The sequence below is a fragment of the Scophthalmus maximus genome, chromosome 8 (genome assembly GCF_022379125.1).
Source record: "Scophthalmus maximus strain ysfricsl-2021 chromosome 8, ASM2237912v1, whole genome shotgun sequence".
In the NCBI taxonomy this organism is placed as follows: Eukaryota; Metazoa; Chordata; class Actinopteri; order Pleuronectiformes; family Scophthalmidae; genus Scophthalmus; species Scophthalmus maximus.
This window is the reverse complement of record NC_061522.1, coordinates 18557559-18569766: the sequence shown is the minus strand read 5'-3', so window position 1 is coordinate 18569766 and position 12208 is coordinate 18557559. Positions and strand designations below refer to the sequence as shown.

Sequence of the window (12208 nt, the reverse complement as noted above, 5' to 3'; positions counted from 1 at the left end):
TTTTTCCTTTTTTAAATAAATGGTATAAAATACTAGAGTGTCCATAATCTGGACATTAATATTCCTAAATACCAATAACATTGATATGACATATTGACATATCCATGATAAACAGCAGCCTTTATATTAATGTATCACTCAATGTCATATCAATAGTCTGGATATCAAACATAAAAAAGTATCAATAACCTGTTGCATCAAAACATCCAGAACCTGGGTATTGACAAACCGAAGTATGGCTGCAACTAACGATTATTTTCATAATCGATTAATCTGTCGATTATGTTTTGTTTTGTCCACACACCAAAAATATTCAGTCTACTTCCATAGAGGAGCAAAGAAACCAGCAAATACTCACATTTAAGAAGCTGAAATCAGAGAATTTGGGAAAAAAATGTCCATAAAAACTACTTGAACCGATCAATTGATTATCAAAAAAATTGGCGATTAATTTAGTAATCGATTACTAATCGATTAATCGATTAACTGTTGCAGCTCTAAGCCAAAGTATCAATAACCTTGATACCAGCATACCAATGTGTCAATAACCTAGATATTAATGTACCAAGTATAAATAACCTGGATGTCAACAATTAAATGTACCAACCACTTGGATACAACTGTACCGGTGTTCCAATAGCCTGGATATCAACATACCAAAGTACAAATAACCTAATGCACATATGTGTCCATAACCGGAATATTCAGTGTATTAATAACCTGCCATAGTGTTGAACATTTCCATTAATGCCTCTCAATAGAAAGTTTTATTGTGAATGAGATTTCCAATATCTTTCAAACTCCATGCCTTTGTCATTGGTGGATTTCTGTTTGTTTTGTGTGTTTGTCTGAGAAGTAAACTTCTTTAGTGGATCTTTAGGGTAAAATAAAGGAAGAGAAGATTATTTATTCATTCATTCATTCATTTATTTATTTATTTTTGTATTTATATGTCGATCTATAAAAAAGTTCAATGAGTAAGCACCAAAAGAGGTACAGCCTACAGTATTTACAACATGAACTCTTGGACTCTTTATAATTCTTAAAAGAAAGGACAAACACACACACACACACACACACAAACACACACACTTCCTGGTAGCCGCACAGTTCTTGGTTTCTCTGTCTGACTGCAGGTCTCTGGCTGATTCACACTCCTCAGTCCTTAACTTTCAAGGACTGCTTAACGGACTCACTGTTCTGCGACTCTTCCAAAATATATTCAGGAGCTACACGTAAAACCAGGTAAGAGTTTAATGTAACACGGTTTTTCCTCTGTATAATCTAACATGTAAATCATCTCATGCACCACTCTTTCCCACTTTATGAGGTTGTTTCGTTCTTGAAGTTCTGTGTACTTTTCTTCACATTTCTATTCAGTGGCTCTGTATCAGAGCTATTGTGTGTTACGAAGCCAAACCTACTGAATGAATTAATGATGAACAGATGAGGATGCGACCAAGAGATTAAATTACACTATTATGCCCCCCCCCCCGGACAATGTAGCTGTCACTGAGTTCAGATAGCCACTTACCCTCAACATGTGATGCTATATGATGCATAGTAAGCCTTTTATACAACATGCAATTATGCCAAATACTGTTATCTTTCTCATGATATCTGACGAGACACTATTATAGTCATTCATGCATGTGTGTATTCAACTGAGCAAGCTACTTACAGAGTGAGCTACTGCAACAGAGTGAGCTGAAGGATTGTCTCCGACGAAGAGTAAAGGGATTGTTTTTGAAGAATCTCATGACAAGTTACAGCAACGGCGGATTTTTCAACGCTGCTTACCATGACAGCGACACTCTCGAAGTTGACAGGAGGTTCGTACCTTATTATTACTATCAAATATATTATACAATAACCTGGTGGTATTTGATCATAATCAAATGTGTTTGACTGAGCGCTGTGTGTTGTTTGTCTATACTGTATGAGGATGTCCTCACGGTGCAGGCAGCCGGGTGGATGTGGTATTTACCCTGGCTTTATTCCAGGATGAAGCTGGAATAAAGCCACCTTGGTTTAGTTTAAACTGTAATATACTTTCTTAAAAAAAAAAGGAAACATTTTCTATTACAAATGCATTAGTCTCTGATGTTAACTCACAAACTTAATCCTGCTCCCTTGTGAGACACCATCCCACAGGAGAAAGACATCTCCGCGACAGCGGTCGTATCTGTGACACTTGTTTAATTACACACGACGACTGCATCATGAAATCCTTATTTTGTTGAATATCTACAGTAAACCCAGCTTTCCTAGGTATCATAAACAGATACTGTATGACCTCATTGATAAGCAGTCTGTCTTCAACTTTTTTAACATTACTTGCTCCTTGTGGCCTCCGTAGGTATTCCAGCAAAAGCAACCACACCAACCCCTATGCCAGGGAAGACCCGACCTGGCGCGGTGACCGGGCAGAGACGCACAACAGGTCCGCCGGTCAGACGACCGGCGGTGATGATGCTATGGCGAGAGTGCCCTGGAGGGGCTGGCAGGGGGAGAGCTGGAGGGGGATAGAGAGCATCCCCATGGGCCTCATCTCGACGCGCCCTGGAAGCCCTTCATGGCGGCATGACCTCAGTGAGTGGAGGATCTACTTGTGACATTAATTCTTTGTCTAAATTCAGTATTGCACCACAGACGGGAAAGACAGTCTGCTTTGTCAGGTGGCTCCACAGTTGCGTATGTGCCTTCATGTGTTGCTAAGTGACGCCCTTGTTGACAGTTCTCCTCTATTTCCTCCTCACTTTAAATTTTTCAGATCACAGCACATTTCAAATCAACCCTGACCCTCAGTATGATCGATCCCCAGCAGTCCGACTTCCTCCGTCAATGTCAGGTAATGGTTGGACTCATCTGACGCTAATTGCTTCTTTTGACAGTCATAGATTCTTCGACATTACATAGGCTCTCACACTGTTGCTACAGCATTGCTATGTACACACACAGTTTTTAAAATGCCTTGAAGATTTAAAATTAATGTGACATTCGTGTTGACCTGTTGACCTGTTAGATTGTCAATCAGCAAACTGGGTAATCATTAATGGAAACAACTAATGACCCGGATGACAAGGGAGTTGGCAAAGGAAACAAAAATGGAGGGATGAATGGATTGGAAAACGCTATCTTAATCTGTATACACTGAGTACACACAGAGTGATACATTGTATGACTGCACTATAATCTTTTTATAATTGACTACATTGTCTTTTGCTGCAGGCAGTTCGATGGTCTGTGTCCCCAGCAGCTACGGTTTTAATTTAGAAGTAAAGATAATACAAAGACAGTGCTGTATTGCATAAGTGTATATAGCAATCAACGGTACTTTCAATCTGTACATGTGCAGTAGGTGGCAGTTGATCAGGAAAATATAAAGAGAAGAAAGTGAGAAGCTCCATCATTTTATCAAGCTGCGATGGACGATTGAATGTCTGAATGTGTATAGGGGGCTGCAGATGTTACATCTCAAAATGCCAAGTTTGGTGACTGTCACCATCACACTCGGAAACAGCACAACACGTCATTCCCTTCCTCGTCTTTGTGTTCAATCCAGGTAACACGACGATGAGATGGAGGGGAGTCACAATGAGAAGGATGAGCATGTTCCCAGGCAGTGATCCTTCCAATCTAGCGTTCACAGAGGATGCCATCAGGCACGAGATGGAGAACGGTGAGCGTCGCGTTGTTCCCGGTAGATTTTCCGCGATGTGAAGTGTGACACCCGGCCTGCGTTTTTGGATGATTGCTGTTCTACGTGAAGGTAACAGGGAGGACTTTGTCTTGTGTGTCACAGAGGAACAGAACCTGGTCAAGAAACTCGTCGCCCTGTCAACACGAGAGCGAATACGGGATATTCGGGATCTTCCAATGAGCTGTGAGGAAAAGAAACATATCAGGTGGGTTGTTGACTCACAAGCAGTTAAAGGTAATAAACGTCTTTGTCAGCGTTATTCCTCGGACCGAGTTAAACATTACTCCCACACCCCCTTGGATTAGTCATTCTGCAATAGATCCCAGGAGGAATAGTTTTATATATCTGAGCAAACACACACACATAGACACACTGCTGTCTTGTTTCAAGGGGCTGTAAACAAGATACCATAGGATCTATTAAAATGGCACTCAATGGAGCGCATACCTCCACCCAAGGCTGAACAATCATACACATGACTGTCTAGCTCATTTGGTAGAAACATAAAAGGAAAAAAGGAAGTGGTCGGATAATGTAAATGATTTATTTGTCATGAAACATAATTGAAGAAAGTAGTAAAAATAATCCCATCCCTCCAACAAGTTTGGTGGAAATTGGTTCAGTCGTTTTTTGTAATAATCCGTCTCGCAAAATAAACACACAAACAGATACGGGTGGCGAGTCCAAAGGTTTGTTGCTGTCTTCAGCATGGGTCAGCGTGGCAGAGCTTGCACTCACATGACTTCATAGGGGCTAATGTCAATATCATACCAGAGGATAAATTATTATAAATTATTTTTACAGGAGCCAAGTACTGGCGTTCAAGTCCGCCAAGCAATCTCGCCAGTTCACATGTTTCACCGATTGCTCTGAAAATGTGTCGCTGGTGAGTAATTCATCAATCATAAGACAATCAATCGTCACGCCATCTAATTCATAACCCGTGCTTCACTGTCATACGCGCTACAGGCTGTTTTTCTCAGTTTTTCCGCAGGTGCGGCTACAGCATCAGGTCGGTCAGGCAGACCCTGGAACTGTGGCAGGGCATCATGAAGGAGATTGGTGGCAAATTTGGCACCAGTGTGCTGTCCTATTTCCTGTTCCTCAAGTGGCTGCTCATGTTCAACATTTTCTCCTTCCTGGTCAACTTCGGCTTCATCACCATCCCGCTGCTCGTTTACGACCCCTTACCCAGCATACCTCCAAATGTGAGCTTCAGGGGCCTGGAGATACTGACTGGAGCTGTAAGTGGAGGCTCTTCTCAAACCACCCGCCTTTCTTGTAATGCCACAACTATTCCAGTGATACCAATTATATATGTTTTTATTTCTAATCATTATAAAAACTAAAGGTGCTCAATATTTTCATGATTTCATCACTCTCACCACTTTCAATAGGATTTTTTTTGCAGCAAGTGGCTGTTTTGGGCCAAGAAACAACAACAAAACAACTCTGCAAACCCACTGTGCACTAAGGAGACTTGGTGTATTTATCAGCTAAAGAGAGAGATATTTTGCACTGGAGTTGGTGCAGACCAAAGCTGTGCCCAAAGACAACTGAATTATGGTGCAGACACACCAAATGCGAAGAGAATGTACACACGATTACGCACAAAGTCAATGCAAAGATGCAAGAAGATGCGAATTTTGCGTCTTCCGCGGCGGGCGATGCTTTTGGCACGAGTGACATGAAGGCGCGACATTCGCTTCACCCGCTCGAGTTGAAATTTGGGAACTCAAGCTAAATACTCGTGTGACAATTCGAGCCAAGAGTCTCCCGGCGTCACTGTCCTTCCGCGTCTGGAAGAGAACGGGCGAATATCTGTGGGAAATTTTACAAAAAATTGGCTTCTCGTTTCATGTAAATGCACCATTAAACTTACACTGGTCAGGCGGACGAATTTTCTCCAAATGAATGATCGGGTCAATCCATTATAAGCTACTTCTGTTATTTAATACTTGATTGACCTTGAACTCCTCCCTCTGCAGGATGACTGAATCCTTTCCGTTACATTTTGGTTTCTCCAGGGTTACTTCAACTACACTGTCATGTACTATGGGAGCTACAGCAACGAGACGCTCGTGGGTCTGGTGGAGTACAACATGCAGCTGGCCTATTTCTTCACGATTGCAGTCTACATGGTGCTGTGTGGAATTGCACTCATTTTAAGGTCAGTTAAGTCCTTTATATTTCTTATGGAATTTCCAGCAGCTACCTTTATTTTACTATGGTTTATTGTAGTTTGATTACAAAAAACATTGTGGTGGTTGTTGCCTATTTCCCCAATCTGTGTTTAATCTCGTGCAGCATGGCAAGCTCATTTAAGACAAACTATGTACTAGCAGCGCCGGCTTCGAGCGGCGCATGGCAGCTTTTGTGCAGCTGGGATTTTAATATAACCAATGAGAGAGCAGTGCGGCAGCGCAAGAACAACCTCCGCGTCCAGCTCAAGGTGACTATCACAGCATTCCAAGGCTGCGAATGATTTCTCTCGTAATGAGCTTTCGTACAAATTTACCGACGGTAAACTTTGAGAGATAACTTTTCTTTTCAGACACGTATCAAGTCTTGTTATTCTTTTCCTCACCACGTTTGCCCTCTCGCCATCTCCCCAGGAGTCTTTGTCAGAGAAGGCCCAGAGGGAGCTGCTAACCCTCTCTGAAAAACTGAAGCACTTTGGGGTTTATCTGGGTTGCTGGCTCCTCTCCACTGGCTTAGCTGTTGGCTGTGGAGCCAGCATCTACTATCTCTGCCAATATGAACAGCAGGTACACAGAGTCACGTGTAAATCATTGCAGTCTCATTGTTGTTGAAAATGGAGAATATTGGAAAAGAGAAAAATGTTGTTGCATTAACAACAAGTAGATCCCTCCAAGTTGCAGATCCCTCTGAATGTATATGTGGACTTTAGCGTATGATGACACCTTTATGGCATCGTAAAGTAATTTGGCCTTCAAAATCCATTTCTGTTTCATAACCTTTCAACTTTCTGTGAGTGATGTGTAAAGTCGTTTACCAGCAGTGCAGGGCCCGATTCATTGCATCATACCCAGACGTATAATTGAGTAGTCCACTGCCTCAATCTGACCTCCGTGTGTTGTCCCTGTAGAGAGCAGGCGATGCTGCCGGCCGGTCTCTGCTTCGGGAGGCAGAGACTCTCCTGGTTCCCTTCGTGGTGTCACTGATGAACCTGGTTGTCCCACTCTTCTACTCCCTCTTCTACAAGTTTGAGCACTACTCCAGCCAGCGGCGACAGATCTACGCACTCGTAGTCAGGTTCAGATTGCGAAGCGCACTTGCCTCTCTCGCCGTGTTGCATGGGAATATTGATGCCGCCCTCATACTCAAGACAAAGAGAGCTGCCAATTAGAAACAGATGCAATCAGTTGGCCTCGCTCTGTCTGAAGACAACAAAAAACCACCTACCAGCAACTCCACAGTGCACTAATTATTGTGTTAACTTACACCTTCTTTATTTAATATGCGGAAACATAACCTATAGTATTATGGTTGGTATCAGACTACTATTTGACCTTTCCACTCTACAACCATAGACACTTTGTTTTGTACAAGCTAAATGTAGGGTGGTAAATAGTGAGAGTGAGAGGTACTTGTAGGTGGAGTTTGTTACCTTCAGTGAGAGTCTCATTTTAAGTCTTTATGATTGCTATGCTGACCAGTTATTAGCTCCGCTTTCATATTTCCCATAATGTTAAACTATTCATATAACCACTAATAACTCTTGAAATCCATGTTTCCTACTCACAGGAACGTCTTACTCAGAATGTCTATTCTGGCTGTCTTGTGTTATTACTGGATGAACGTGGTGGCCAGGACGCATTCGGTACGTTTGACATCAAACGACACGGCGTTGCCTTTTTAAAAAGCAGCACATGTTCGATCATATATCCCATCAAATATGTTCCCCTGCAGTGTTGGGAGTCCGTGGTGGGACAGGCTTTGTACCGTCTGGTCATTTTCGACTTCCTCTTTCTGATGCTGGGATCCTTCTTTGGAGAGTTCCTTAGCAAGTAAGTTACACAAATTGACTTGAGTTTTCATGACAATGAAATACTGAAATGGGGAAGGTTAAGTGTATTAACAATTTCTATATTACAGGGTAATTGGGACCACATTACTACCGAGTCTGGGGGTTCCAGAGTTCGACATTGCCAGAAATGTGCTTGAACTCATCTATGCACAGACTCTGGCCTGGTAAGAATAACACATTAATACTTGTCATTTGAATAATTGGACACGTTATCTGGCACAATAGTTTGGTAATTAGGACTATGGGTGCCAATTACCTATTAAAAGTTGTTGCACCCTCTATTTCCCTCTGCATAGGATTGGAATCTACTTCTCTCCCCTGCTGCCTGCCATCCAGATTGTCAAATTTTTCATCTTGTTTTACCTGAAGAAGGTAAACGCAGGTTTGGTAGGCCTGTAGACTGAGCTGCCACGATGGCACGCTGCCATCAGCCGGAAACAATGCCATCTCTGCCTGAGCAGCTCTGTACTCCTCGGCGGCTCATGTTACCTTTGTGCACCTGGGTCAATAATTAATTTAAATCCTTTCATTATGTTCACCGTGTGCTTCATTTTGTGTTATGGAAAAGTCGCGGCAGGGTTTTTTTGGATGGACGGAGTAAAGCTGATGATTGCATTGTACTGTACCAGGCCATATCAAAATCCATCATTCCAGGAAGAGTAAATTACTTTGATGCGACTGGTAATTTGACCCAGGCCTGGTGTCTGGGTTCGCTGAAGGTTTCACGAACACGCTGAATGACCTTTTCAAGCAATGCTATTCAAAAGCTCTGATGATAGTCTCCCTTTACTTTCATAGAGGGGGGGAAGAATTGACATCCTGGCTGAAATGAGCTCACATAGTTTGGTAAACTTTGAACAGGGCCGAGTTCTTTTAAGAATAATTGATGAAAATGTTGTGTTGTGTTTTACGCTGCCCCAGGTCAGCCTGACCCAGAACTGCCAGCCGCCGCGGCGAACCGGCAGGGCGGCTCAGATGCAAACAACCTTCATCGCCCTCCTCTTCTTCCCCTTCTTCGTGGGAGCCTTGTCCATGGTTGCATACACTGCCTGGAGGTATGAGGACGTGACCTATTTAGACAACTATAAAACCCTTTTTGTCATATTAGCAGTTTGGAGACAGAGGAAAATATTCTAAAATATCATAACCTCCTGAGCAAAACCTCAATAATATCCAGGTTTGTTATGTGCTGGATTCTTTACCAGTACATAAACACCACAGCCTTGTGTTGTCCTCTCTGCCCTGCACTGTAGACTGACTCCCTCAGAGCAGTGTGGTCCTTTCCGGGGACTCAACAACACCTTCAGTGTGGTCGGAGTCTGGATGGACGACCTGGAGGAGATCCCTGGTTCTCAGTGGGTCGTCTGGATCTACCAAAATGTCATCAGGAGTGAAATCTTCTACTTCCTCATCACACTCATCATCCTGTAAGTGCATGTGGCACAAGTGCTATGTTTTGTGGGGCGCTTTGTGTACTCCACTGTAAATTGTAGGGATGCGCCGATATCAGACCAAGTACAAGTACAAGTACACACATTTAGGTACTTGCCGATACCGGGTTGAGATATGAGTACTTGCCCCTGCTTGAAAAGAAGAAATATACCTTTGGAATTTGTGGATTCACGGCTTTTAATGTGCTGTATAGCTTGTGCTGATAGCATGAAATATTATAATCATCAGTGCCAGCGTTTTTGTTTTTGTAGTTTGCATGTTTTTGCTAAAAATTGCTGACATTGCTCCTCCTCCGCTTAGTGCTCGCCGACCTGCTCAACTGTCTAGAGGACGCTATGTTGCCGTCGTGGTATCTGGTGCTGTAGTATCAGAGTAGTTTTATGAGTACAAGAGCACGAGTACATGGGCACAGTATCGGACCCGATACCCGATACTGGTATCGGGTATCGGGTCCGATACTGTGACGACGTCCCGCTGACGTCCCGCTGTGACGACGTTTTGCACATGTTTTCAGTTATCGTGGGCATGCAGACCAAACATAAGGAGAAAATCAATCAAATACTGGACACAGCACAGCTGAGGCTGATGGGAATGTCATTAGTTTTGCTGGCATTTGGTCATAAAGTATTGGGTATTAATGAAAAGGCAACCTCATGATGGCGCTGGTTGAAAAAGAAGGAAATCACAACACTTTTTAGGATTGATCCATCTGAGGACGACGATCCGTGAAATCACCGAGTTGTTCGGATTTTTTTGGTGTTGACGGGAAATAAGATTCTGATTGTGTTGATTTACTGAGGCAATTCCGTCAACACTATAGATAATTGAGTGTGCAGTGTATGTAATACTGTGGTGATCTGTCGTGTCAAGAGCAGCAAAGCTCTCACATCACTGAATGTAAGGACAGGCTGGTCACGACCTTAAGCTCCTGGCCAATCGGGGAATCTGTCGCGCAGGGTGAATGCAGTTCTCCGAATGGCAACATAAAAACTACATTGTGCCAAATCAAGCAGTCGCAATGTTGTAGTTCTTTTATTAAAATGAATTGGACTATTATAGGCCAATTGAGACAGGAACACTGTGTGAATACAGTGTGTGCTTGTGTGTGTATTCATGTCCATTTTTGCATCTTTGTTTCATTATGCAAACTGAAAACCTATAATATTAAAACTTTATTGTGTGTTGCTTTTTTTTTAACCTGTTTTTTATTGCTCAGGGTCATCATATACATGTTCTGGCAAGTCACCAAGGGCCGCAAGGAGCTTATTTGTCTACTGAAACAGCAGATTGTTAATGTGAGCTTAAATATTATCAATCGTACCTTGAATATGTCATTAATTGAGTGTATTTTTGGGAATATGTACATAACCTTTGGTGTTCTTGTAGACTCTGATTGTCCTTCCTACTATTCTTCTGTTTTTTTCGATGTCCCCCCCAGGAGGGGAAAGACAAGTCCTTCTTGCTGGACAAGCTCCAGAACCTCCAGAAGTCTCAGCCTAACAAACCCAAGCTGAAGAATCAAAAAAGGGTTTGTTGTGCAATTTATTTCATTCAACCTCATCAACATTTTTGTCAAGATTTGTCATCATCCTCACTGAAGATTCTCTCCTGTCCCTCAGCACACCGGACGACGTTCAGGTGACCACCCCTCAGGCGGTCAGTCCGGCTCAAATGCCATGTTTCAGGCTTTGCTCGCTCGCCAGCAGCAGGAGGAAGAAGAGAGACGGACCGACGGTGGAGTTCCGGTTCCCTCCGACATCTCCACCTCCAGCGCCCTGATGCAGGCCATGTTGGCCCGTCAGAGAGCCGACGGCCAGGTGGAAGATTTGTACCAGATGCCTGATAAACACCCGTCACCCTCCGGTGCGCTCGCACAGGCCATGCACAGCAGGCAGAGGGCAGAGGGTCAAGAGAGGGATGAATACTACGCCACAGCAGGCTTTTCAGAAAACCCTGTCAGCGGACCCAGCGCCGTCATGCAGGCGATGCAAGCCAGGCAGAGAGCGGAGGGAGACACGGCAGACGATAGGGATGACCCAACATCCTCCGTGTCGAGTGTTATGATGCAAGTCATGCAAGCCAGGCAGAGAGCGGAGGAGGAGGAGGAGGAGGAGGGGGACAGGCCTCAGTGGGCCCCTGCTCACCCACAAAACCCAGTTCCCCCAGGCACCAGTGCTCTCATCCAGGCCATGTTGGCCCGGCAACAGGCCCAGAACGAGTACGATGATGGTTACTGAGCAAAAGGGTCTGAGTTTACCTCGCCGCGGGGAAAGGAACAGAACAGAGAAGAACTACAGAAGATGTCCGACATCAGTCATGTTATAATTTTGCTTTAGTCCATAGATATGGTGATTTATCCAGAAGTGCAATACATTCGATCTTGCCGTGTACGGAGAAGAACAAAGATAGCTCATGTAGCAAAACAGTGAGAGAGTGCAGGTCCACCTATTTTTTTATTTTATTTTAATAGATATATGTCAATTGTACATTTCTATGACCGTGCATGAGCTTCTTACAACGTATAAGTACTGACTAATTAGCATATACTTACGAGGCCTTTTGTGGCCTTTTGTGCCATGTCATTTCTGTATCATAAACATAAATTGTAAAGAGTGTATATATTCCCTGTGAAATGCAGATTATCACCTGATGCTAATAAAAAAATACATGCAAAAGTACATTGCTTATTGTCCCCCCCTGTGTATGACATCGTAAGAAATGTAATAAACAGGTGAAAATGCCATCACTGTCAAATGGATGAACGAAATGTAAATGTGTACAGTAGACATGGTCTGCTTAGACAACACTGCCCTCTAGGGATTGTGCATGCAACACCACAGATCAGATGTTGAGCAAATTTATCTTACATTTGGTTGTGAGTTGGTACCAATTGGCCACGTCGGATCCACCCAGCGTAAATGTGATGAATGTCATGAAGAGTTTACACATGAAAACGAGGTCAGAGATTGAGTATTATTGCTACTCTTACTAAGGATCTGAAT

The 12208-nt window shown here is 43.2% G+C and overlaps 1 protein-coding gene across 2 annotated transcripts; it reads left to right on the top strand.

Annotated features, from left to right (window-relative positions):
• Positions 1-937: 937 nt before the first annotated feature.
• On the top strand, positions 938-11884 carry tmc5 (transmembrane channel like 5). 2 transcript variants are annotated; one of them, XM_035638111.2, is made up of 21 exons: positions 938-1245; positions 1674-1832; positions 2360-2592; positions 2774-2851; positions 3566-3682; positions 3806-3908; positions 4508-4589; positions 4687-4947; positions 5731-5873; positions 6011-6155; positions 6319-6471; positions 6813-6979; positions 7472-7547; positions 7637-7734; positions 7823-7918; positions 8051-8126; positions 8676-8809; positions 9008-9181; positions 10423-10501; positions 10645-10734; positions 10826-11884. In XM_035638111.2, exons 2-21 carry the CDS (start codon positions 1759-1761, stop codon positions 11441-11443), a joined length of 2997 nt encoding a protein of 998 aa, XP_035494004.2. In that variant the 5' UTR covers positions 938-1245; positions 1674-1758; the 3' UTR covers positions 11444-11884. The 2 variants fall into 2 exon arrangements, with proteins under 2 accessions (XP_035494004.2, XP_035494003.2); XM_035638110.2 differs by having other exon boundaries at positions 941-1245; positions 1684-1832.
• The last annotated feature ends 324 nt before the right edge of the window (positions 11885-12208 follow it).